The sequence below is a fragment of the Anolis carolinensis genome, chromosome 3, assembly GCF_035594765.1.
Source record: "Anolis carolinensis isolate JA03-04 chromosome 3, rAnoCar3.1.pri, whole genome shotgun sequence".
In the NCBI taxonomy this organism is placed as follows: Eukaryota; Metazoa; Chordata; class Lepidosauria; order Squamata; family Dactyloidae; genus Anolis; species Anolis carolinensis.
In genome coordinates this window covers 54,638,507-54,662,300 of record NC_085843.1, presented here as the reverse complement: position 1 = coordinate 54,662,300, position 23,794 = coordinate 54,638,507, and the positions used below count along the sequence as shown (strand labels likewise).

At 39.4% G+C, this 23,794-nt stretch overlaps 1 protein-coding gene across 2 annotated transcripts in view; it reads right to left on the bottom strand.

The window, feature by feature from the left end:
* The window catches only part of cd2 (CD2 molecule), a 29,559-nt gene extending 7,678 nt beyond the window's left edge, over positions 1-21,881 (bottom strand). The window contains exons 1-5 of one of the 2 annotated variants that reach the window (XM_062974945.1): positions 21,470-21,881; positions 19,462-19,773; positions 11,434-11,688; positions 6,544-6,669; positions 2,768-4,732 (exon numbers count right to left, since the gene is read on the bottom strand). In XM_062974945.1, coding sequence (XP_062831015.1) covers positions 4,518-4,732; positions 6,544-6,669; positions 11,434-11,688; positions 19,462-19,773; positions 21,470-21,569 — 1,008 coding nt within the window. In that variant the 5' untranslated portion in view covers positions 21,570-21,881 and the 3' untranslated portion in view covers positions 2,768-4,517. Of the gene's footprint in view, positions 1-2,767; positions 4,733-6,543; positions 6,670-11,433; positions 11,689-19,461; positions 19,774-21,469 lie in introns of those variants that run through there. The other variant, XM_062974946.1, reaches the window with a different exon arrangement.
* Positions 21,882-23,794: the final 1,913 nt, after the last annotated feature.

The window sequence follows — 23,794 nt, the reverse complement described above, 5'->3', positions numbered from 1 at the left end:
GATCAAGCTGTTTCCTTGAACCATGGTTACAGTAATCATACTTGTGTCAGCCTTATGTATAAGTCCAGGTTACTTTGTGGGGCAAAATTATGGGGTTTTATGTGACTTCTGGATACGTCTAGGGTCATTCCACAGGTATGGTAAAGCAGCAATGCTGACTTGGTGTCCAGCCATCCTTTCTCCATTCCAAAATTCAGAAGGCAAGAAGCGGCACCACGTCAGAAAGAAGAAGGGGCCAGTGTTTATTTTGGGGTCTCCCGGGACAGACTAAACTTTTGTCTTTCTCCACTCTACTCAGAGAAAGGAGTGATTCCTTTTTTGATAACTGTTAAGGTACAGTAGTCATATTGACTTGTTGATAATTTGAACCAGTTTTTTAGGATTGACCTTTTGCCTAAAATTTCTAGACTTATATATGAGTTAAAGGGTTTTCCCCTGACATTAAGTTTAGTCGTGTCCAACTCTGGGGGGTTGGTGCTCATCTCCATTTCTAAGCCAAAGAGCTGGCATTGTCTGTAGACACCTCCAAGGTCATGTGGCTGGCATGACTGCATTGGAGCACAGTTACCTTCCCACTGGAGCAATACCTATTGATCTACTCACATTTGCATGTTTTCAAACTGCTAGGTTGGCAGAAGCTGGGGCTAACCGTGGAAGCTCACCCTGCTCCCCAGATTTGAAACGTCAGCAAGTTCAGCAGCCCAACAGTTTAACCTGCTGCATCACCAGGGGTTTCATATATGAGTATATAGGGTAATAGTAACTTAGAGCTTTTTCTCCTTACACGCATACTGGAAGGAAAGAGGGAATTTGCTATGAAAAACATACTGTGCAAACCCAAAGTGAACATTTAACCACCGCTTCCCATGATGTGGAAATATAATATAACATAGTCTCAGTTTAATCTGACTCTTGCCTAGCAGATCACAATCAGTTCTTTGACTTAATTTAGTAAATCCCTTATTATATTTCTGGGTTGCATCAGAAGATGCTCAACACATTATTAGACAAAGAAAAGGAGGAAAACAGCAAAACCTTGCTTTGCTGACACACATAATGTGTTGCCTTTATAATAGGCTCTTGAGGCTTCTCCTGGGCAAAACGCAAAACTTTGTCATACATTGTCAACAAAGTTTTCACAGGAAACCATGACTTTTCTTGCAGCCTGTGGTTCAGCACTTCTACCCACATGGGACTCAGTTCAGAAACCCTGAAGCACGGTGTGAAATGCAAGAAGAGTACAGAGGTATTAGTGCTGTCATGCCGTACTTCAAGGTTTCTCCCAGCAATCTTTATACTAGCCTGTAACACGGTGCATACTCACACTTTCTCAGCCTTAGAAGAAAATGAAGGCAAACCCCCTCTGAACAAATCTTGCCAAGATAACCCTGTGACTAATTCGCCGTAGGGTTTGTATAAGTCAGAAATTATTTGAAGGTACACAACAACATCATGATGGAATTTAACATGTGCAATTTTTTCCAGAATAAAGATGAACTGAAGGTGGGATCTACTTTCGACAAACATACAATGACATTTCCAAAAGCATTGAGCCCAGGAAAGAGAAGATGATTAAAAGGAGAAAAAGCTGACTGCAGTTCAGCCCAGGGCCAGTAAATGTGCTCAATCAAATGTTGACAAACTCCCAATTTCTATTGTTCCCATTCCAACACTGAGGGAGAGTGGAATATGTAGGCATCTGGACAGTCAGAGGTGCTTTACTTCTGCTGTAGTACGATTCTGGTGCTATCAAGATGTTTAAAACTATAATTCCCATACATTGTAATCACTGGGCCAGTTATTTAGCATTATGGGAATTGTAGCCCACCAACTCAGACTGCAGACAATCCAAAAGAACCAAATACAATATAAACTTTTAGTGCAGAGCTTTCTAAATTGTGTATCACAACACTTTGGTGTGTTGGCTATACTGTGTAGGTGTGTCATGTGAATGTAACAAGAAACCTCTGAGTCAATGTGAAATAAGCAATAAATCATATATTTTAAATATATATAAATGAAAAGTTTTCATGAGGTATGTTGTATTTCCATACATTTCACTATTACAATTTATATATGTTTCCGTATCTCTTCTAAGGGGGTGTTTTAACCTCCCATTTATTAGTAAAACTGAGTTTTGTGAAACTATGTATGTCTAAAAGATATGTCACCAAAGTGATTCCAGGATTTCCTATATCTGCACAGCGAAACTACTTTCATTTCTACTGGTTTGAAACTGCCTTAAATGGTCAGTGTAGCTGGCCCTAAAAATTAACAAAACTGAATTGGTACGTTTAAGACATCTTTAGATTATTATTTTAGCCATTTTAAATAAGAAACAAATACCATTATTTTATACCCCAGCTAGGGAAATTTCATTGGTAAATATCTCTTCTAAATTGCATGTGGTTATGTGTGTGTCTATATATATATATATATATATATATATATATATATATATATATATATATATATATATAGAGAGAGAGAGAGAGAGAGAGAGAGAGAGAGAGAGAGAGAGAGAGAGAGAGAGAGAACAACTAAATAAGTGGTATTCTGGGGTACCTAGCAAATTTCAGTATTAATCTAAACATGGTCAAATCAGGCACAAATAATCCTTTGGATCAGACTTTGCTGTTGAAGGATTCTGGGTTAGGGTTAGGGTTAGTCCAGAGGTTCTGTTTGGGAAATTGTGGAATTCCTTTCTTGGCATCCCTTAACACTTAAAATACTGTATAAGAACTCATATAGTGTTTAATTCCATATGTTAATCCCAAGTCATCTTTTTATTTCTTCACATATTATTTAATGCACAAACACAGTTCAGATATAGCATAACATTTTAGGATTATACAAAAATAATTATGGTTATATAACATATTTAAAAGACACAAAGTAAATGTTTTATCTTTCTTGTGAAAGATGGTGATATTGCTGAAGCAGGAAAAGTTCTTGCTCAGGGGAAGTCTGGCATGTCCTGGGTGCAGGACTAACATATATGACACTAAAGCTGGAGCCTTAATCTCTGTTGATGGGGTTTCCATCTTTTCCTATTCAACTGATGTGTTTGTTGAGAACCAAAATGTACATGGGTTGCAGGGCTAGAATACTTCTAGGTATGATCAGGTACCATACACCCTTCAACTGTCCTGATTTGGCAGATGCAATAATCATGATTAATCTTATCATCCTACATTTTCAGCACTTTTAAAAATATCCCATTTTCTCTATCCTCCTGCCAGACTTCCTTTGTCCTTGGCATATTTCTATTCGGCAAGCTGAAGTCAAAATAGTTTGCCCTCTAATATTAATTCAGCAGGAGGAAAAGGCAAGGATGAGGCAGAATCTTGCCCTTTCCAGTCGAATAAGGTTAATGCAAAATGCTGCATCCTCTCCTTGCTTGCCTATCCTTACTCATAACAACTTTTGTCAACTTGATCATACGTAGTTTTATGTTTCTAAACGATGTGTGTCTTCATTTTAATCTGAGAAATTTTGGAGATCCATGGAAACACAATCAGTGTCCATTCAAGAGCCAAGAATTTATAGGAAGAGTCTCCAAGTTAAAAACAAAAACAAAAGCAAATAAGGGACAGAACCTAAGAGCAGAGTAAGAATGGCAAGAAAAGCAAGATTTAATTCACACTCAAAGTCAAGATCCAAAAAATAGTGGTAGTAATAATATTTTTCGTTGTAGGTGGGAAAACAGCAGGAAGGAACATAAGAACCTCTCTGTCCTGTTTTGATGGAATAATCTGGAAGGTTAAAACTATGAAAAGAGCGTGGCTGTATAGCCACTCGATCTGGACCCCAAAATGTTTGAGTAGAAAATGAGTGCAGGCACTATATGCAATGCATATAATGTCTCTTTACATCATATACATCTTTATATAGGTTGGTGATTCAAATACAGGGAGTAGGGTGAGCTCCCATCTGTCAGCTCCAGCCTCCCCTGCGGGGACATGAGAGAAGCTTCCCATGGGATGATAAAACATCAAAAATCCGGGCATCGCCTCAGCAACGTCCTTGCAGATGGCCAATTCTCTCACACCAGAAGCAACTTGCAGTTTCTCAAGTCGCTCCTGACACGGAAAAAAAATCTTTATATACTGGGAAAACTCCTTTTGCCTCTTACATATGGTTTTTCTCAACATCATCAAACATGCAAATATATTCTGAGTCATATTCTTTCCTCCAAATTGGAATGTACAGACCTGAAATCAAGAATCCACAACTTGATTTATTCTGTTGCAGCAAGAAAAAGGAAGATTGATATGTATCTTCAAAGATCAATAGCTATATTATATTGTGGAATAAACCTTCATGATTTGAACCTAAACTGTTGCATTCTGAGGTGGACTCTGGCCCAAGAAATCTCAGCCCATGGTACAATAAATTTATTACAATTGCAAATGTTTCATTATTAAGATCTCTTAAATGTACTGAATGAGTGCATTAAGTTGACCATCAAGGTCTACCATCATAGGCAAATGTGATGATGTGTGACACTTCCAAATTTATGGTCTTTCTTTCATGTGTCGTGGCGGCTTCCGTTGAGGTGGACGTGGATGCGGCTGAGGTGGGGGGCCCTCCTGCTTTGGATCAGGATGAAGCAGTGGCCCCCTTTGTTGCTGCTGGTGTGCCTGGTTAGGACCAGAATGAACCGGAGGTTGAGGAAGCTTCCGACGTTTCAAATCATCATTCGCCATCGCCAGCAGTTCTCTTTCCTGTTCTGTAACAAGGATTTTTTTTAAAAAAAAAACTCTGAACTGCTAGTGATTGATCTGACAGGACAGGACAGCTTTGTAAACAGTGGCCTTTTTTTAAAAAAAAAAAGAAAGTAATGTGTATAAGTTGGAACATTTTGGTTAAAAAATTGGCTCCAAAACCCTGAGTTAACTTATACATGAATCTGTTCAAATACCTGTTTTAAAAATGTCAGCTGCAGCAACAATGGAAGCTGTACTGGAACTTCTCCATTAGGCAGAGAAATCCTAAAAGAAACAATTCTGTTTCCTCAACAACCTGCCTTTGCTTTCTCCTATCCCTCGAAAAACAACCTGTTTTTTCTCTCTTTCCTCCTCTTCCCCAGGCCCTGTTAGGGTTAGTGGGGAGGGAAGCAGGGGCCACAGCTGATTGCTGCTTCTAGGCTTCCTTAACCCGGATCTCAGTCAGTGGTGAGAGATTCTAGAAGAAAGAACCCTAGCTCTATGTTCAGCAAAGGACAAGAGGGATCCTCTCACCTCTGCAGGAGTCTATTGTATGCCATGCAGCTGTGGACAAATCTACATAGGGACCACCAGACGCAGCAGCATTGCCCAATCAAAAAATCAAGGAACATGAAAGGCATTGCAGACTAACTCAACCAGAGAAGTCAGCCATAGCAGAACATTTGATGAACCAACCTGGACACAGCATATTTTCTGAGAACATTAGCATTACATGGCTTTGCAGTCTGGCTTCTTCCTGCCTGGGGGAATCCTTTGTTGGGAGGTGTTATCTGACCCTGATTGTTTCATGCCTGGAATTCCCCTGTTTTTTAGTGTTGCTCTTTATTTACTCTCCTGCTTTTAGAGTTTTTTAAATACTGGTAGCCAGATTTTGTTCATTTTCGTGGTTTCCTCTTTTCTGTTGAAATTGTCCACATGCTTGTGGATTTCAATATGCTGGACACAGCATATTATTTGAGAACACAGAAATGCCGGACCACTCTAACAACCACCATGTCAGACTACACAAAGAAGCCAATGAAATCCACAAGCAGATGGACAATTTCAACAGAGAGAACCATGAAAATGAACAAAATCTGGCTACCAGTATTTTAAAAACCCTCTAAAATCAGGAGAGTAAATAAAGAACACTCAGAAGACAGGGGAAATCCAGACAAAAAAATCCAATCAGGACCTCTCAACAAAGGATTCCCCAGACAAGAAGAAGCCAGGCTTTGAAACTGCAAGGCTATTCAATACTAATCATGCTGACCAATCACAACATTCTCACTTGCCTCAGGCAGAGAAGAGTTCTTTCTCCCACCCTGGACTTTCCACAGATATATAAACCCCACTTGCCTAGTTTCCAACAGACCTCACAACCTCCAAGGATGCCTGCCATAGATGTGGGTGAAATGTCAGGAGAGAATGCTTCTGGAACATGGCCATGCAGCCCAGAAAACTCACAGCAACCCAACCCTACCTCCTCCCCCTACTCTCTCCTTATGTCTTAAATGTTTTCCAAATTACACATTCTTTCCCCTTGTTCTTTACTTTTTTTCTTGCCAATCTGAACAACTTCCCTTAAATTTCTCTGAAATTCCCTGTTGTTCTTTATGCCCTGAAATGTTCTACTAATACCCATCAGTACACTCTCTTGCTCAAATCTCTCTTCTCTTTATTCCCTTTGCAACATGCATCACACGTAAATTCATATTAACTTTATGAAAGCCAATAAGCACTATTCAATCCACTTCTGATAACATTAAGATCCCTTGTCCATAAAAAAGAATAACTGTTTACACGCACAGGTATCAAAGCAAGTTGGAATTACCTTCGACTTCACGTCTTTCTCTTCTCTTCTTTCTGACACAGTAAACAATCAGAGCCAGAGAGATGATAAAGATGACAACACCGCCTCCAATCATCATTAGGTAATTCAAATTCAATAGCAGAGAAGCTAAAACACAACAATGACAGGCAGATAAATGATGGAAGGATGCATAATACAATATGGATTGCCTTAATATATTGTAGTTACTATGAATATAGTGAGGATGCCCTGGAAAAGTCATAGTTTCTAATCTGTTGAAGGCCTAATTTACACATAGATGTATGTCTCAATATAATATGCCAATCTTTTGATGATGTATCACTTGGTTGTTTCCAGTGGCAAGTCTGAAATCCCTCCATGATTTTGTGTCTACATTATCTGAAATTAACTTTGGATTTTAACTGCGAGGCTGTTTGACAAGTACATATCGTCCACTCAGTGCTGCAGACATCAACTAGAAGAATCAACATGGAAGAAAGCATCCCATGGATTGCAAGGAATCTGCTGTATGTAGTTGCACGTGATTATTCCAACTAATCACCAGATTCCTATATGACCTATTGCATTGTGTCACTTTATGTATATCGACCATTATAGGAAGGGCACTAAAATAACCCTTTATTGAATTCAAAGGTGAGGAATGCCCCATGCCAATCAGGCATTTTGCCAGCTCTGCTATGTTGTTATGTAACAGCAGTCCTCTACTGGATACAGATGTTATGCAACTGTGAAATTTCTAATTCATGTAAATGTAAGTCCACTTAGAAAGACGTAAGGTCCCAACTGGATTCAGGCTAATTTCTGCTTTTAATACATAGTTGAAATTTATTTTTGGTTTATTATTATGGAGCCACGGTGGCACAATGGGTTAAACCCTTGTGAATTGCTGACCTGAAGGTTGGGTTGCTGACCTGAAGGTTGCCAGTTTGAATCTGTGAGATGGGTGAGCTTTCATCTGTCAGCTCTAGCTTGCGGGGACATGAGTGAAGCCTCCCAGTAACACATCCAGGCAGGCATCCCCTGGGCAACGTCTCTGTAGACGGCCAATTCTCTCACACAAGAAGCGACTTGCAGCATGTTCTCAAGTCGCTTCTGACATGATAAAAGAACCCAAATTATTATGTTTATACACTACTCAAAACCAAAAATGAGTAACTTGCAACACACTACATGCAGGCTCATTCCCTGACCAGCTCAATAAACTAAAACAAGGATAATTCCAGCTGCATTTTTCATATAAAACAAGGAGCACAGCTGTTAGACTGAAAAGGTCTATTGGAAAAGACATCCACGGCACAGATCATAGCAGATTAATGTGTTGGAACTGGTCTTCCATCTCTTTTTCTTCAAGCAACAACATAACACGAATATGGCAGATTTGCTCTCTTCCCTCTCTTGAATATCTAGGCACTTCTTTTTAAACTTATATTGTGCATTTCCTAGATGAAATGGCTGAGACCCACCTTTTGCAATGAACAACAAAATTAAACTTTGCAAGAGATAAACCAACAAACCAAACCACAACTTTCTCAAGAATTCACATCTTTCATCTGTTCATCTATGTTTTCCAGGAGGTGCAACTCTACTTCAAAACATAAACCTATTTTTGAAACTAAAAGCATGGACATATTAAGCATTTGAGTAGAATTTAACTATTAAGGAGATAAGGAGAATGAATGAAACTAGCAAAATAACACATTGTTTTTATTGTTGTGATGGATGGCTGCATGCATGTTAGACGGAACTTAAAATGTATAAGGATATTGACAGTATTGAGTAAACTTGTTGATACTGTCATCATTACAGAGGCTTAAATGCTTCATAATTCAATTCTATGCATAATCTTGTGAACATATTTTTAAATCTAGGACCATTGTGGAGTAATGATTTGAATATGGGACTGCAACTCTGGAGACCAGGATTTAAATCCCTGCTTGACCATGGAAACCCACTGGATGATATTAGACAAATCACATTCTCTTAGCCTCAGAGGAAGACAAAGGCAAATCCCCTCTGAACAAATCTTGACAGGAAAACCCTATGATAGACTTGGCAAAACCTTGTAAAATTGCATTTCCCATGAATTGTTTGGCCTTCTCTGCCAGAGAGCTGGTACCTCACCAAACTATACCCCTCATAATTCCATAGCATCGATCCAAGGCAATTTAAGCTGTGTGAAATTGCATTAAGTATAGATTTACCCATGATTGTGCAAAGTAGGCAATGTGGGATATCAGCAGCATTCTTCTGTTTTCAATTCTACTGGTTTTTGTGCTAAAGAATGCAGTGGGAGTCACTAAGGAAAAAGCAACACTGTCCCGCCTGCCTCAATCCCACCTGCATCCAATGCTCTACAGAACACAAGCAAATAATACCGCAATTAAAACACACAGGCACATTGCAGTAGTATGGCAGGAATGCCCAATTAAGGCTGCCTGGATAATGAAAGGATATCACAATGATTGCCACAGTGGGAAATGGCTCTTCTTTAGGATAAGAGAAGAAATCACGAAACCAAGCATCAGCTTTGTCCTTCCCTACCTGCCTGGATGCCATATATGGCAATAAATCAGCTTCTATCCGAGATCTTGAACCACCTGATGGGGCTCTTGATGCCCATAGCCAATCCAGTGTTTTCAAAATGGAGGAGGAATAGGAACACAAAATCAGTGCCTATTTCCAGTTCCATTTGCAGAGAGCAGCTTTTCCTTTATGAAACCAGGCAGAGCAAATGCTTCATTGATATGGAATTACTCTCGACAGTTTCCCTCTTTGCAAATTAATGTAAACTTTAAATGAATATGATGGGAAATGTAGGTGAACATGTCTGAAAACAACATTCAGGGGTGGAGCTACTAGCTTTCCTACTTGACCCACTTCCTAGTGCTATGGGCAACTGGTAGAAACAAGCTCAGATCCTCCACAGCATTTCCCCATATCTTCAGTCTATCAGTAATTATTACATATTAAAGGTAATTATATCCCTTTCTGTGGAGCCCCCAATGGCGCAATGTGTTAAACCCTTGTACCAGCAGGACTGCTGACCAACAGGTTGGTGGTTCTAATCCAGGGAGAGCAGGTGAGCTCCCTCTGTTAGCTCCAGCTCTAGCTTCCCATGTGGGACATGAGAGAAGCCTCCCACAAGGATGGTAAAGCATCAAACATCTGAGCGTTCCTTTGCAGACGGCCAATTCTCTAACACCAGAAGCAACTTGCAGTTTCTCAAGTCGGTCCTGACACGGAAAAAAAAAATCTCTTTCTGAGTGGAATCCCCTCCAATTCTGAAATAATATTTTAAAGCATTTCCTTCTAAGGCAAACTAGCTATTTGTTTTAAAATAGTCCATTATGGGTTAATGTTAACAACTCAATTTGTAGCAATTCTTTTTTTTAAAAAAATAGCATTTAAATAACGAGGTTGTCCAGGGATGTTCTTAAATGTGTCTGTGGGTGCTACGATGATTTCAAAACAATTTCAGGGTTAGGCACTGACTATTGTTATTTCGTTTTTAAAAAATTGATGGATTCTGCTTGTGATATATACAGGCATAAGTCCAGCTTCTGTCGGTATATGCCTTTTTTGGTCATTGCAGAGGTTGTAAATCTCTCCTTTCTTCTTGTCTCCCAGGGGGAAAAATATTTCTGTGTGGTTCTCACTTGATGTTTGCACACTGCTAAGTATTTCAAGATATTATTCTGCATAGAAAGAAATTCCAGTTTCTTGTACAAAAATCACAGAAGTGGTGGATTTTCTTAAAAGAATATAATGGTTGTGGGGAGGAGCTTCTGCAAAATTGCTATTTTTGTGCAAAACCCAGTATTTTTTTCATAAAAATTAGCTGACAAGTGTTTTTGTACAAAAATGAATTGCTGTGTGAAAGTGCATTCTCTATAAAAACATGAATTTTGTACCAAAATAAGCCCTATGCCACTTTCTAGAAAGCAAAACAAATCTTCATTCAAACGATCCAAACCCACATTTTCCTTTTACAGAACTAACATTGTAAAAAAATCCCCTAGAGGTATCTGGAAGCAGTTATTTCTTTCACAAAAATGTTTTTTGTAGAAAGAAACTATGATTTTAACACACACACACACACACACACACACTTCTATACAGAATACTTTCCCAAAATATTTTGAGATTTGTGAGTATGAAACAAAAAATACACAAAATTCTTGCCTTTTTGTTATTCTACCTGACTTTTCTGAACACAATTTTTCAGCTATGAAATAAATTACAGTGGAAATTCTTTCCATTTCCAATTGTGAATTTGACTTCTGTATGTGATTATAAGTATTTATTCTCTCCTCAGCACATACATACATACACATTTCAGCCATGTTAGCTTTTCTAAGTTCTCTTTCTTCAGTTTACTTTATGGATCTCAAACGACACAAATATGAGCTCAAAGTCACCTCTTACGTTGCAATAATACCCACATTCTCCCTTGATTTGATGTTGTGGTTCAGCATGTTCCTCCCTTTATGCTCTGTTAAATCTTGGAGAAGTGGGTCCTTTATTGTAACAATATGTTGACTTGTTTATTGCTTCCCTTCTGTACTTAAGTAAACCTAGACGCCCTTTTCGACAACAACATATTTGGGCAGCAAACTAAAGTATTTGACTCCACCTTCCTGCCCTGCTCTTTGCTGCACCAACTCAGATGGACACCACCTGGAGAACACATAGATCTGAATAGTTGTCTGAGAACAAAAAGTTGATATATGAAATTTAAGAATTATACTTTGTCTATTTCTCCATGGTAAGGGATTGGGTTGGATAGCCATTGTGGTCTCGTCCAACAATTTGATTTTTGGGGGGGGGGGGGGAATGCTTGTTCTCTTTTCTATTTAAGTTTGTTTGTTTCTTAGCAATATGGCTTAATACCTGTTTCCAAGCAGTTGATATCCTTCTCATTCTGCTTCTTCGAAGAACAGCTGGTAATCTCACACTTGAATTTCCCTGAAAGGTTTGTTTGTTGAAATGTCCACCACTGTGTCCCGTTGACATACGTTGTTCCTTGAATATTCATTACTTTATCATTATGAAACAGCTTTGCTATAGTGTTTTGAGTGGTTTCAGCCCGACAGATCAATTTCTTCTTGGAGCAATTTTCAATGATCTGCGGTTGAGGCAAGGGTTCTGGAAAATAGGAAAGAAGAAAAGGCTCAGAAAATGTGAGGAACTAACTCTGGTTCAAAACACATCTGCTGAGTTTTTGCATTAAGGAATGTAATGTTAAGTTCTGCCATAACAGAACTACATTGCACCCCTCCGTTCCCCTTCCATAGGGCTCACCTTCCTTCTCTGCCCCCCCCCCACACACACACACATCATGGCCATATAGAGGAGATGGTGACTATATGACTCTAATAAGAAACATAATGGTGATCATAATGAAGTAATCTTCCAGGATCTCTGGGGGACCTGAAGGAAGTTTTGGAGATGGGGGGTATTCATTCTTTCAGTTAATATGTCACCTTTCCCCTAAGATAGGATCCAAGGAGGCTCACAAAGTTCAACGCAAGATCAGCTAAAAATCTGACAATAAAAATTAAAAGACAATTTTAAAATATATCTCATTAGAGCTATTAAAACCTTCATGTTAATATATCTGTAAATAGTAATATACCCTGATGCTTTTTAGCTATCCCATGCTCTCCAGTGACCACTCAAATGGCTGTGATTGGGAGTAGGGAAGGCAGCATAAAAAACGTATGTCGGGAGGGTTGACATTGTAAGAGGCAAGTAAAAAAATCCTAATATCAACAACAACAATACACGTGCAGGTATGAGTTGGACATACTAGTCATTTGTAAACAAGTTGCTTGGTATTTTGCAGATAAAATAATTCAGATTCATTCTGACTTGGATGCTATCATTGATATAGATCCAGTGGGTGTAACTCTGTCCCTTGTTTGTCCAGTGACAATGGATACGTTTCAGTTTGTGCTACTGGAGGATTTGGACATAACCCCTAGAGATATGAGAGCTGCTACATGTATTTTAGATCATTGCTCTTCCTGGCTTATTAAAAGCGATAGAGAGAGACTAGCTGAGTGGATAGAGTGGTTAATACCTCACTAAAATAAGACAGAGTTCCAGCTTGCCAGAAGAAAGCTGTTGCAAAACCATTGCCAAAAAGCCACCGATGGATCCCACCATTCTGGATAACTATGAACCAGTCTTTAATATTCCATTTTAAGCAAGGTTCTGGTAGCTCTTCAGCTTCCAGAGGTTTTAAGGTAAAATTGGTTATCTAGAGCTGCTTCAGTCTGGTTCCGAGCCTGGCTATGACTATGGGCACCTTAGTGAATGATTGATATCAGGAGCTAGACAGGAAGAGTGTCTCTCTCTTAATTCTGTTGGACTTCTCTCTAAGTGACTTGGACATCCCTTCTAACGGGACACGGGATATTTTGCTGCTCTTCCCCAATTGGAGTCGGGGGATGAGACGAGACTCTCATATAACCTCATCAGATCCATGACTGATGGACTTGATTCTGAGCAGTCTGTGCCTGCAACTGATCCATACAACCTCCATGGAGTAGACAGCATCCCACCAAAAGTCTCCATTCCCTTCTCCAGCTTCATAAACTTGTTATTTCTCTTCCAGTTCAGATTCACAACTTGGTCATGCCTTTCCAACTACATTTGCAACCAATGAGGACTATAAAAGATCTAACATTCTGTTATGTACTGGCAAACAGCAGTTCAGGAAACAAAGCTCTTGAAGTCTAGAAGCTTTACTGAACACAACAGTGTTGATCCCAGGACAACAGACCTTGTTAGATCAAAGGAGTGAATTATACATTTTAGGTAAATGGTATTATACATTTATAGGTAAAGCAATTCAAATATCCCTTGGAAATGCATACTCTTCAATAAGAGGCAAGGCCAATCCTTCTAACATGAGAGAAGCCTCCCACAGGATGGTAAAACATCAAAACACCCAGGATATTATATATAAATAAACACCCCCTAACTAATAAGAGAAAATGCCAATATCCAGCAGCCACCAAAATGGTTAAGCATGATAGTAGGTATCACCCAGTGCAGATAAATTGTAGTCAATATAAGCAAATACATATAATAAATGAAAAATAAACATTGCAGGACTCATGCTCCCAACAGCAAAGTATGGGTGGTGGGGCAAGAGACTGAAAAAAAGAGACTGAAAATCCACTGTAAAATTACAACAATCCGATAGTGCTTAAACTGACCTGAATCTCTCCTATGGAATCTCAGGATTTGTAGATTGATGAGGCATCTTTCCCTGAACTACAGTATTAGAGCTTTCTGGCTCAGTGAACTCGTGGTACCCTTCATCAAACTACAGATCTCAGTGTGAAATAGGATGGATTTGTGGAAGTATTATCATTGTGCAATTTTAGTTCAGAACAACTATTGGGTGTCCATTTTGGTGCCAGAGGGAACAAACCGAAGTCAAACATATCAATTGTACGGAAGACCAGGGTAAGGATTTTACCTGCTTGAGATAGGGTTTCACCTGCTATGGAAATGCGAGTTTGCAGTTAAAACATACTCATAAATTCAGCTCTTAACTTAAACACACATGCTTCTGTGCTGACTAAGTGAGCATTTGCACAGTTAAAGCTGATGTGCCATGGTACCTATTTCCAGGAACATTGAATTAGTTCAAAGTGACACATGCCTTTTAGACCATTCATACTGCATAATTATAGCAGTTCAACACCACCTAAACTGCCATGACCGCACCCTATGGAGTCCTGGAATGTGTAGCTTGTTTTAGCACCAGAGCTCTCGGAAAGAGAAGAACATTTCACAAACAGAATTAAGCCATGGCAATTAATGTGATGGGAAATTGCTATAATTCCACACTGTGGATATAAACCTAATATATTTTATTTGGATCTCTGTAACACACTCCTATTGGCTGCCCTTGAAAAGTGTTCAAAAATGTCATCTGATCTAGAATAGTGTAGCTTGGTTATTGCCAAACTGGATATAAGGAATATGTATTGTTTTTTAGTCTTACTATTTCATGCCTATTTATTAAAATAGCTATATCTCACTTTAATCATAGGATCTAGCACCAATCTTAAACAATTTCAAATAGTCAGCAATAATTTAAACAGACCCAAAGCACACTGAATACTTTGACCATTTAAAATAAGATATTTTTAAATCACTTTAAAACAGTTTAAAGCAATGCACATTTACCATTTGGCATAAAATCAATTTCTCCTCAAAGGCTTTAATAAAAAGTCATGTTTTAACCTTGGCATCAGTTGACTTTTAAAGGCCCTTTACAACTCAGGGTTAGCTATCTGAAGGATCGCCTTCAGTTATATGAGGCTACTTTGGTTTTATGGTTTCCAGAGCAAGACCCTTTTCTTGAGGTCAACAGCATCTAAGTCTTGTCTTTTGCAACCTCCAACATTTCCAATATGAAACCAGGTCCATGTGACCAAGCAACATTGAAGTGTGGTCAAAATGGCAAAGATTATTAATAAAAGACAAAGTGTGAGTCTGCAACAGTTTCCTTTTGCCTGATGCCTCCTTTTTGCTTCCACCTGCTGAGCTAAATGAATACTAACTACTTTTGCACTTTGAATTCAGTTTGCAGCAATTGAAATAAAGTTAGGACAATTGGGGAAAGTGAGAGTAGGAGGATGGAAATGAGACATTTTAAAAGCACTTGGAAAAATGGGACAACAATGGATTAATCTGGACTGTCCCTGGCAAGTGGGATGAGTTGGAGTGTATGGAATAGTTTTGATGGGTTACACCAGTGGTTCTCAACCTTCCTAATGCTGCAACCCCTAAATACAGTTCCTCATGTTGTGGTGACCCCCAACCATAAAATTATTTTCGTTGCTACTTCATAATGGTCATTTTCCTACTGTTAGGAATCGTAATGTAAACATCTGATATGCAGGATGTATTTTCATTCAATTGACCAAATTTGGCACAAATACCCGATATGCCCAAATTTGAATACTGGTGGGGTTGGGGAGGGGAAATGAATTTGTCATTTGGGAGTTGTAGTTGCTGGGATTTACAGTTCACTTACAATCAAAAAAGCATTCGGAACTCCACCAAGAATGGAATTGAACCAAACTTGTCACACAGAACTCCCATGACCAACAAAAAATACTGGAAGGGTTTGGTGGGCATTGACCTTGAGTTTGGGAGTTGTAGTTCACCTACATCCAGAGAGCACTGTGGACTCAAACAATGATGGATCTGGACCAAACATGGCACAAATTCCCAATATGTTCAAATTTGAACACTGATGGAGTTTGAGAAAATAGACCTTGACATTTGGGAGCTATAGTTGCTGGAATGTATTGTTCACCTACAATCAAAGAGCCCACTGAACCCCACCAATGATCAAATTGGGCCAAACTTCCCACACAGAACCCCCATGACCAACAGAAAATACTGGTCTTTGGTGACCCCTTTGAACCCCTCTTGCAACTCCTGCAGGGGTCCCAACCCCCAGGTTGAGAAATGCTGGACTAAAGTACTTATATTAAAATTGGATTTTTGCAAAGCATTCAACTCAATAGATCACAAATATTTGAACAGACTCTGCGAGGAATGTAATATTTGGGGGGGGGGGGAGTGTGCAAGGTAATAAAAGTACTATATAGTGAAAACAAAGCAACTATCTCAGTAAATGGGGCACAAACCAGACAAATAAATATTAACAGGGGAACTAAACAAGGATGCCCCCTTTCCCCTGCCCTATTTTCATTAGCCATTGAACCTTCAGCAAACTTAGTAAGGAATAACCTGGTCATTATAGGCTATAAGGTGGGCAAGGAAGACATTAAGATTAATTTATATGCTGATGATGTTATGATAATTTTAGGGGAGGTGGAGGAATCACTACAATCATTATTCAAAACAGTTAAAGGCTTTGGAAAAACTTCAGGCCTCACAATAAATTTAGGCAAATCAGAGATATTACATAAAAATTTAACATGGGAAGAATTCAAGAAGGTTCAAAACATTATGGGAGTAAAATTGTGGAAAAAGAAGATGAAATACCTAGGAGTGGATATGCCAAAAACATCAACAATATCATACAAATGAACTATAATCACCTATGGAAAAATATAAGCAAACAAATTATCACATGGGGAAAGAAATTCCGAGACATATCTACAAGACTAAAAATCTATAAGATGAAGATCTTGCCCAAATTTTTATTCTTGTTCCAAACCCTCCCGGTGAATATTCCTACCAATTTGTTGAAGAAGTGGGATAACGCTATCAAACAATGGGTAGTGGGAGAAAACAAAAATAGAATTGCCAGCTTTTTATACTATAGTAAACAAGAAATGGGTGGTTGGGGAGCTCCCTTGTTGGGAATATACTATGAGGCAAGCCAGTTAGCGAGGCTATTAGAATTCAAATTGGAAGGGTAAAAAAATGGGTGCAAATAGGAAAGGAAGCAAATAATTGGCAAAGGGGAACATCATTAAGAGAGAGAATTGATAGAAAAGACTTAAAGAATTTAAAAGTGGGCCCCTGTTTTTCAATGTTGTTAATCTGGAAAAAAATGGCAAAATTAATTACAAATAAATAAAATTGACCCTTTCCCACAAGAAACATTGGAAAATAAGGACAAGACATTCACAAACCTAATTAGGGCACTGAAGGAAAACGGTATCAAAAGGATTGGGGACATCATGAATCCCAAAGGAGAAATATTAAAGCGGGATAAAATAAAAGATAAATGTGGTCAAGGGAACTGGATAGCATGGTTAGGTTTGTCCAGTAAAGCCCAGGCCATGAAAAGAAGAGAAGTAGCTGAAACCCCACTGGATAGAATAATTAAAAGGAAAATAGAAATAGATAAAGGAATGACTGGGCTATTGTATGACGAACTAATCACATTAACTTACAATACAAAAATAACCATTATAGATAATTGGAAACAGAAAAAAAAACTTTACTGAGAAATTATTTTGGTCTTGGATTGACAATATTCATAAAATTAAACATATGTGGATTAAAGAAACCCAAAGGAAAATAATATCCAAATGGTACAGAACCCCACTCCAAGTAGCACACATAACGGGAAATACTTCAAATAAGTGTTGGCACAACTTTGGGGAAATAGGTACATTTTCCCACATGTGGTGGGACTGTAGAAAAATTCAGAACTTTTATAGAAAAATAAGAAAAAAATAATGGAAGAAATAATAGGGAAATAATTAATATGGGACAAAGCTAGATACATGTCTCTCACAGTAAAGGTAATGGAAGATAACAATACTTGGACAGAGATTCTAAAATATATGACAGCTGCAATACAAGCCACGATAGCCCGAGGATGGAGGGATGATACAAAATGGGATGTAGAAACCTGGTGAGCTTATATATCAGAATATATAATTAACGACATCATCATTCAAAAGGAAAAAAAATATATACAAATAGCCTAAAAGATCAAGACTGGTTAAGGAAATGGACTGTGCTGATCGACAAAATAGACGGAGATGAAAGATACCACACCTTGAACCAAGCGTTCCACACGATTAAACTGATGTACTGACAATATTTTGAATGGCTGTTCCAGGGGGGTGGGGGGGTATGGGGGGAGGGTGGGGGTGGAGGGTGATACATTTCTAAGAACTGTTTAAAATGTCATTTAAGAAATAGTTACCTTTGGAACAATGTATACTGAAATAAGTTATGTATGGCAAAAATAGTTAATTGTTGTGATGTATCAAAAAGAATAATATATATATATTAATTTTAAAAAAAACAGAAAAAAAGAGAAATGCTGGATTAAGCCTTCATCTAGTCCTGTATGCTTCCCTCCACAATAGCTAACATATGCTTCCAGGCAGGCCCGGCCCAACACGGCATGCTGACCATGCCCCTGCGTTGGGCGCCACCTTCCCAGGGGCGCTATTGAGCCCCTGGGAGGCGGGGCTGCGTGACGCAGGAGACGGGGTCACGCGATGCGGGAGACATGGCCAGGTCTGGCCCTGCCTCCTGCGGGGCGCGCCCTGGCGCAGCCAGGCTGCGTGTGGCGGCCGTCCTTCCAGGCCACGACAAAGGCCGCGGCCTGGAAGGACTCCCGCCGCATGCAGCCTGGCTGCCTAGCCAGGGCACACCCCACGGGAGGCAGGACCGGACACGCCTCCCACGACGCGCCCCCGCTGCAGCGGGAGTCCTTTCAGGCTGCGGTCTGGAAGAACGCGGCCCCGCCTCCCGCGCCGCATGCGCCCTGTCCCCGCCTCCCACGCCGTTCACGCCACATGAGGCGGGGTTAGGGTGCGGGAGGTGGGGCCAGTCCTGGCCACGCCTCCCGCGGCACGGGGGAGGGGGCGCAAAAAAACATTTTGCGTACCCCTTGAAATTTCCTCGGGCCGGTCCTGCTTCCAGGAAGTCAAAAGCATGGTAGTCATAGTCTAGAAAGGAAAAGAAAAGCAATGCATGTCAATGAAGAGAAACTAACAGTGCATCTACATTATAGAAATAATGCAGTTTGACACCACTTTAATTACCATGCCTTTTTTGTGTCAGGAGCGACTTGAGAAACTGCAAGTCTCTTTTGGCATGAGAGAATTGTCTGTCTGCAAGGACATTGCCCAGGGGACTCCCAGGTGTTTAATGCTTTACCATCCTGTGGGAGGCTTCTCTCATGTCCCCACATGGGGAGCTAGTGCTGACAGATGGAGCTCACCCACTCTCCCCAGATTCAAACCGCCGAGCTGTCTGTCAGCAATCCTGCCGGCACAAGGATTTAACCATTGCACCACTAGAATCATGGAAATGTAGTTTTACAAACTTTGTGCTGAAGAGTGCTGGTGCCTCACCAGTCCTAGACACAGATGGAGAAAGGAAGAGAAACATGGTACACTGTATTCCATGGTACAAAGAGATATTTGGAGTTTAGATACTCACTATGAACTTCCAAAATAACAGTGGTTGTCTTAAATAATGAAACCTTATTTTCATGTCCTTGCACTGTGTAATTTCCAGCATCTTCCTTCACCAATGTATCTATTCTCAGGCTTCCATTGTTTAAAATAGTGTACTTCTTCCTTGTTTCATTTTCATTGTTCCATGTTGTTTTGCGATCAATTAATCTGGCAGAATTGTCAGGAAGTAACTTATTCCATTGTAGTCGGGTTAGTGTCCCTGTGAATTTGGGAACAGGCAGAAGAACTGAATCACCCAAAAAGCCACAAATCACATCATTCCTGGGTTCAGCACCTACAGAGGAAGGAATAAACATATTGAATCAGATGTTACTCCTTAGGCATTATTATTGTTATGATCATTTATTTATATAGCACAAGTAAATATACATGGTATTTTATAATAAAACAAGCACAAACCATGGGTCCTGCCAAAGTAGTACAATCTGAAGATTCCTAGATCACTGCACTTTTGAAATTCTACATTTTCTCCATCTCTTATTCCATTCTACATTGATACGAGGACTTTTATCTGAAGCTCTCAAATAATTAATAGAGTTGTAAAGATTACACACATTTTTTGGCCTTAATTTTTTTTAAAAAAAAAAAAATGCTAATTCAACATATAAAGAGCTTTGTTTTTTTTTAAAAAAAAAACCATGTAAACCTTTCAGGGCTTCTTACAAGATAAATTCCTTGTAGATAAAACATAATATTTTGTGCAAACTGAAACCTTGGGGAAAATGTACAAACCTTGTTGTAATATTGTCTAATGAGAAGAAAACTTCTTACTCTTTTGTCATTCCATGCAATGATGAAAAAAGAGATTATCCATATCTATATTAATTACCATCCAGATAGTTTTGATATGACTGGGCCAACATATGTGATCACACTATGCTTAAAAAGTGTTTGGTCCATGTGTTTCCTCCATTCACAATGTGTGCTCTGTGGATGTGTGTCTATGACACACACAAATCCTGGCCTGGGCATTCATCCAAATGGCCCCATTATGTTTTTACATTGATTTGCACATAGACATCATTATTAAGTAAACATTTCAGCAGTGGCGCCATCTCTTTGGAACACTCTGCCACCTGAAGTTCGTGCCTTACGGGACTTATCAGCCTTCCGCAGGGCATGTAAGACACACCTGTTTCGGCAGGCTTTTGATTTCTGTTATTGATGTTTTTAAAAGATGTTTTTAAAAGATGTTTTTAAGATGTTTTAAAGATGTTATTAAATTGTTAGATTTTAGCCTGTTCTTGTAAGCCGCCCCGAACCCTAGGGGAGTGGCGGCATATAAGTTTGAACAATTAATTAATTAATTAATTATGACTGCAGCCTACCTTTCCTTCCAGAATTGTTCTGATGCAAGATTGTTCATGTCAGAGATCAAGTAATAGGAAGAGGGATCTCACCCATTAGATCTGAACTATAAGCCCTACAGTTGAAAATGCAGTATTCACATCCAACTCTATTTAGCCTGAAGCAAGAATGTTTATGAATAATGTTTCATCCATTAAAGTTTGCATCATCTTCCTTTAATCATCTTTTAAAGTTTGCTTCAAAATTAACCAAGCCATGCTGAAATGAATGGGTTGGTCAATACTATTTATCAAGTGAATTGTGCCCAGTATCTGCAGCATGGGGAAACTAATCAATATGCAAGTTACTAACCATCCCTCACATAAATTTTACATTTAAAGCTGTAAAATTTGTGATAGAAGTCATTATGTACTTGCCAAACCAGTGTCTGAATTAACCTCCAGAATTCCCAAAGCTCAATTGCAGTTACAGCATTGTAGTTCCATTGAACTCATGCCGGAAAACTTTAATTTTAGTCCTAAATTCAAAAACATTCTGGTTGGAGTAAACATGGTCACATTTAAATATTTCGGATTAAAAGATATATCCTTATTGTAAACATTTACAATGCAGTAGTATTCTGCCACATCCAGGAACAAAAAAGGAATTGGTTTCAAACTCACCTTTCAGGCTGAAGGGGAAAGCCATCAGAAATATAATCAGGAAAACAGTGCCCAAGTTCATTTTCAAGAAAAGTGTGTTGCAGGCAAGTTTGTGGTGCATACTTCTAACTAAGCATGCTGATCTAGTTGGGTGCTGTCACTAGCAAACCTCTTTCACACTTCCTCCCAGACCTGGTAAAGCCTTTCTTTCCTGTCTAATGTGCAAAAGGCAGAGCTTATGATTGTTGCTCTCTTCTCTATGTAAGGATTATAGAAGTATGTAGCTGACCTAGCCTTTTTAATTGGTCAAATTTGCAGGCCTGGGAACTTAATATTGTGCAAAACGAGAAAAAAACCCTGAAAGTTAGGCATGTTATTTGATGCCTTGGAGAGGCCTTCAACTTCTCAAATTTGGATAGAGTGTGCCTCCTTTGTTTCTTTGGGGTTTTTTAAATTATTGAATGCATACTCCAACCTTTAGTCAAAGGGAAACAGACAGGAAACAGTTTAAACTGACACAGCGGCTTGGATTGGCCAATGAGATGTAAGAACATTAAGAAAAGAAGTGTTTTTCATCTCAGTGGTTCTCAACTCATGGGCCACATCCCACTGGTGGGCTTTTTGTGTGTGTGTCAGGAGCAACTTGAGTCGCTTCTGGAGTGGGAGAATTGGCCGTCTGCAAGGACATTGCCCAGGGGACGCCCGGATGTTTTTGATGTTTTTACCATCCTTGTGGGAGGCTTCTCTCATGTCCCCGCATGGAGCTGGAGCTCATAGAGGGAGCTCATCTGCACTCTCCCCGGGTAGGATTCGAACCTGGCAGCTTTCATGTCAGCAACCCAACCTTCAAGTCACTTAGTCCACTATGCCATCTGGGGGCTGTGAGACCTAAAATAAGGTCCGCAGCTCTAGATGATTAAATATGGTTTTCTATGGGTGAGCAGATGGCAACTATTGGATGGCATATCTTCTGTATCAGAAACTAGAGCTGATGAGGTCTATCCAATGGATTTTTCTGAATCAGCACCCCAAATAACCAAACCCAATCTAAAATTGACCAAAACCTGATTCGTAATCCTTTTGGTACTAATGCTGGAGAGTGGTCCCTGGTCAAAGTGGTCCCTGGTCAAGTGATTAATGGACAAGTGGTCCCTGGTCAAGTGGTCCCCGATCAAAGTGGTCCCTGGTTAAGTGGTCCATGGACAAGTTGTCCCTGGTCAAAAAATGTTGGGAACCACTGCTGTACATGGACCAACAACAACAACAACAACACAGCCATATCTCCCCAAAGGCCCTCTAAGGTGTCAGAGAGGGAGCGCTGGGCATTATTGGCTGGAAGAGAGAGTGAGCAAAATTGCCTCTGGAGACTGTCTTAAACTAATTTGTTTCACAATCCAAGTACAGTAGAGTCTCACTTATCCAACATAAACGGGCCGGCAGAACGTTGGATAAGCAAATATGTTGGATAATAAGGAGGAATTAAGGAAAAGCTTGTTAAACATCAAATTAGGTTATGATTTTACAAATTAAGCACCAAAACATCATGTTATACAACAAATTTGACAGAAAAAGTAGTTCAATATGAAATAATGCTATGTAGTAATTACTGTATTTACGAATTTAGCACCAAAATATCACGATTTATTGGAAACATCGACTACAAAAATGTGTTGGATAATCCAGAATGTTGGATAAGTGAGTGTTGAATAAGTGAGACTCTACTGTATATAAGATGGGTCCATGCTGAGATGGAGGTGGATTAGCACTTGGAATTGTATCCTGAAACAACTAGACATCCTGTAGTTGTAGTAATAGTAAAAGGAGGAGTGAGGGAGAGGGAAGGGGAGTGGGTGCCTTCAAGTCATTTGTTATGGCAACCCTAAAATAAACCTATCATGGATTGCCTGAGGTGTTTTCTTAGCTAGTTTTGTTTAGAGAGAGTTTGCAATTCCCTTCCTCTGAGGCTGAAATCTAGGAGCTAACAGCCCCTTTCCCTATTTTTCTCCTGTCTGACTTGCCCAAACCATGGCACCATGCCGACTCTGTATAATATGCCCAGTTAGAAGCTTAACAGTTATGTTTTGTGCTAACTGTTGCTTTCATTAAGTCTTTAGAAGCAGCTGCACATACCATCAGTTACAACAGTCTCTGAGAGAGAGATTATATCAGAAATTTTCAGATAACAGTGAGCCTATGTGGTATAGTGGTTTGAGTATTCAACTACAATTCTAGGTCAGGTTTCAAATCCTCACTGGGCCATGGAAACCCACTGGGTGAGCCTGCATAAGTTACATTTTGTCATCCTCAGAAGAAGGCAAAGATCCTATCCGAACAAATTTTGCCAAG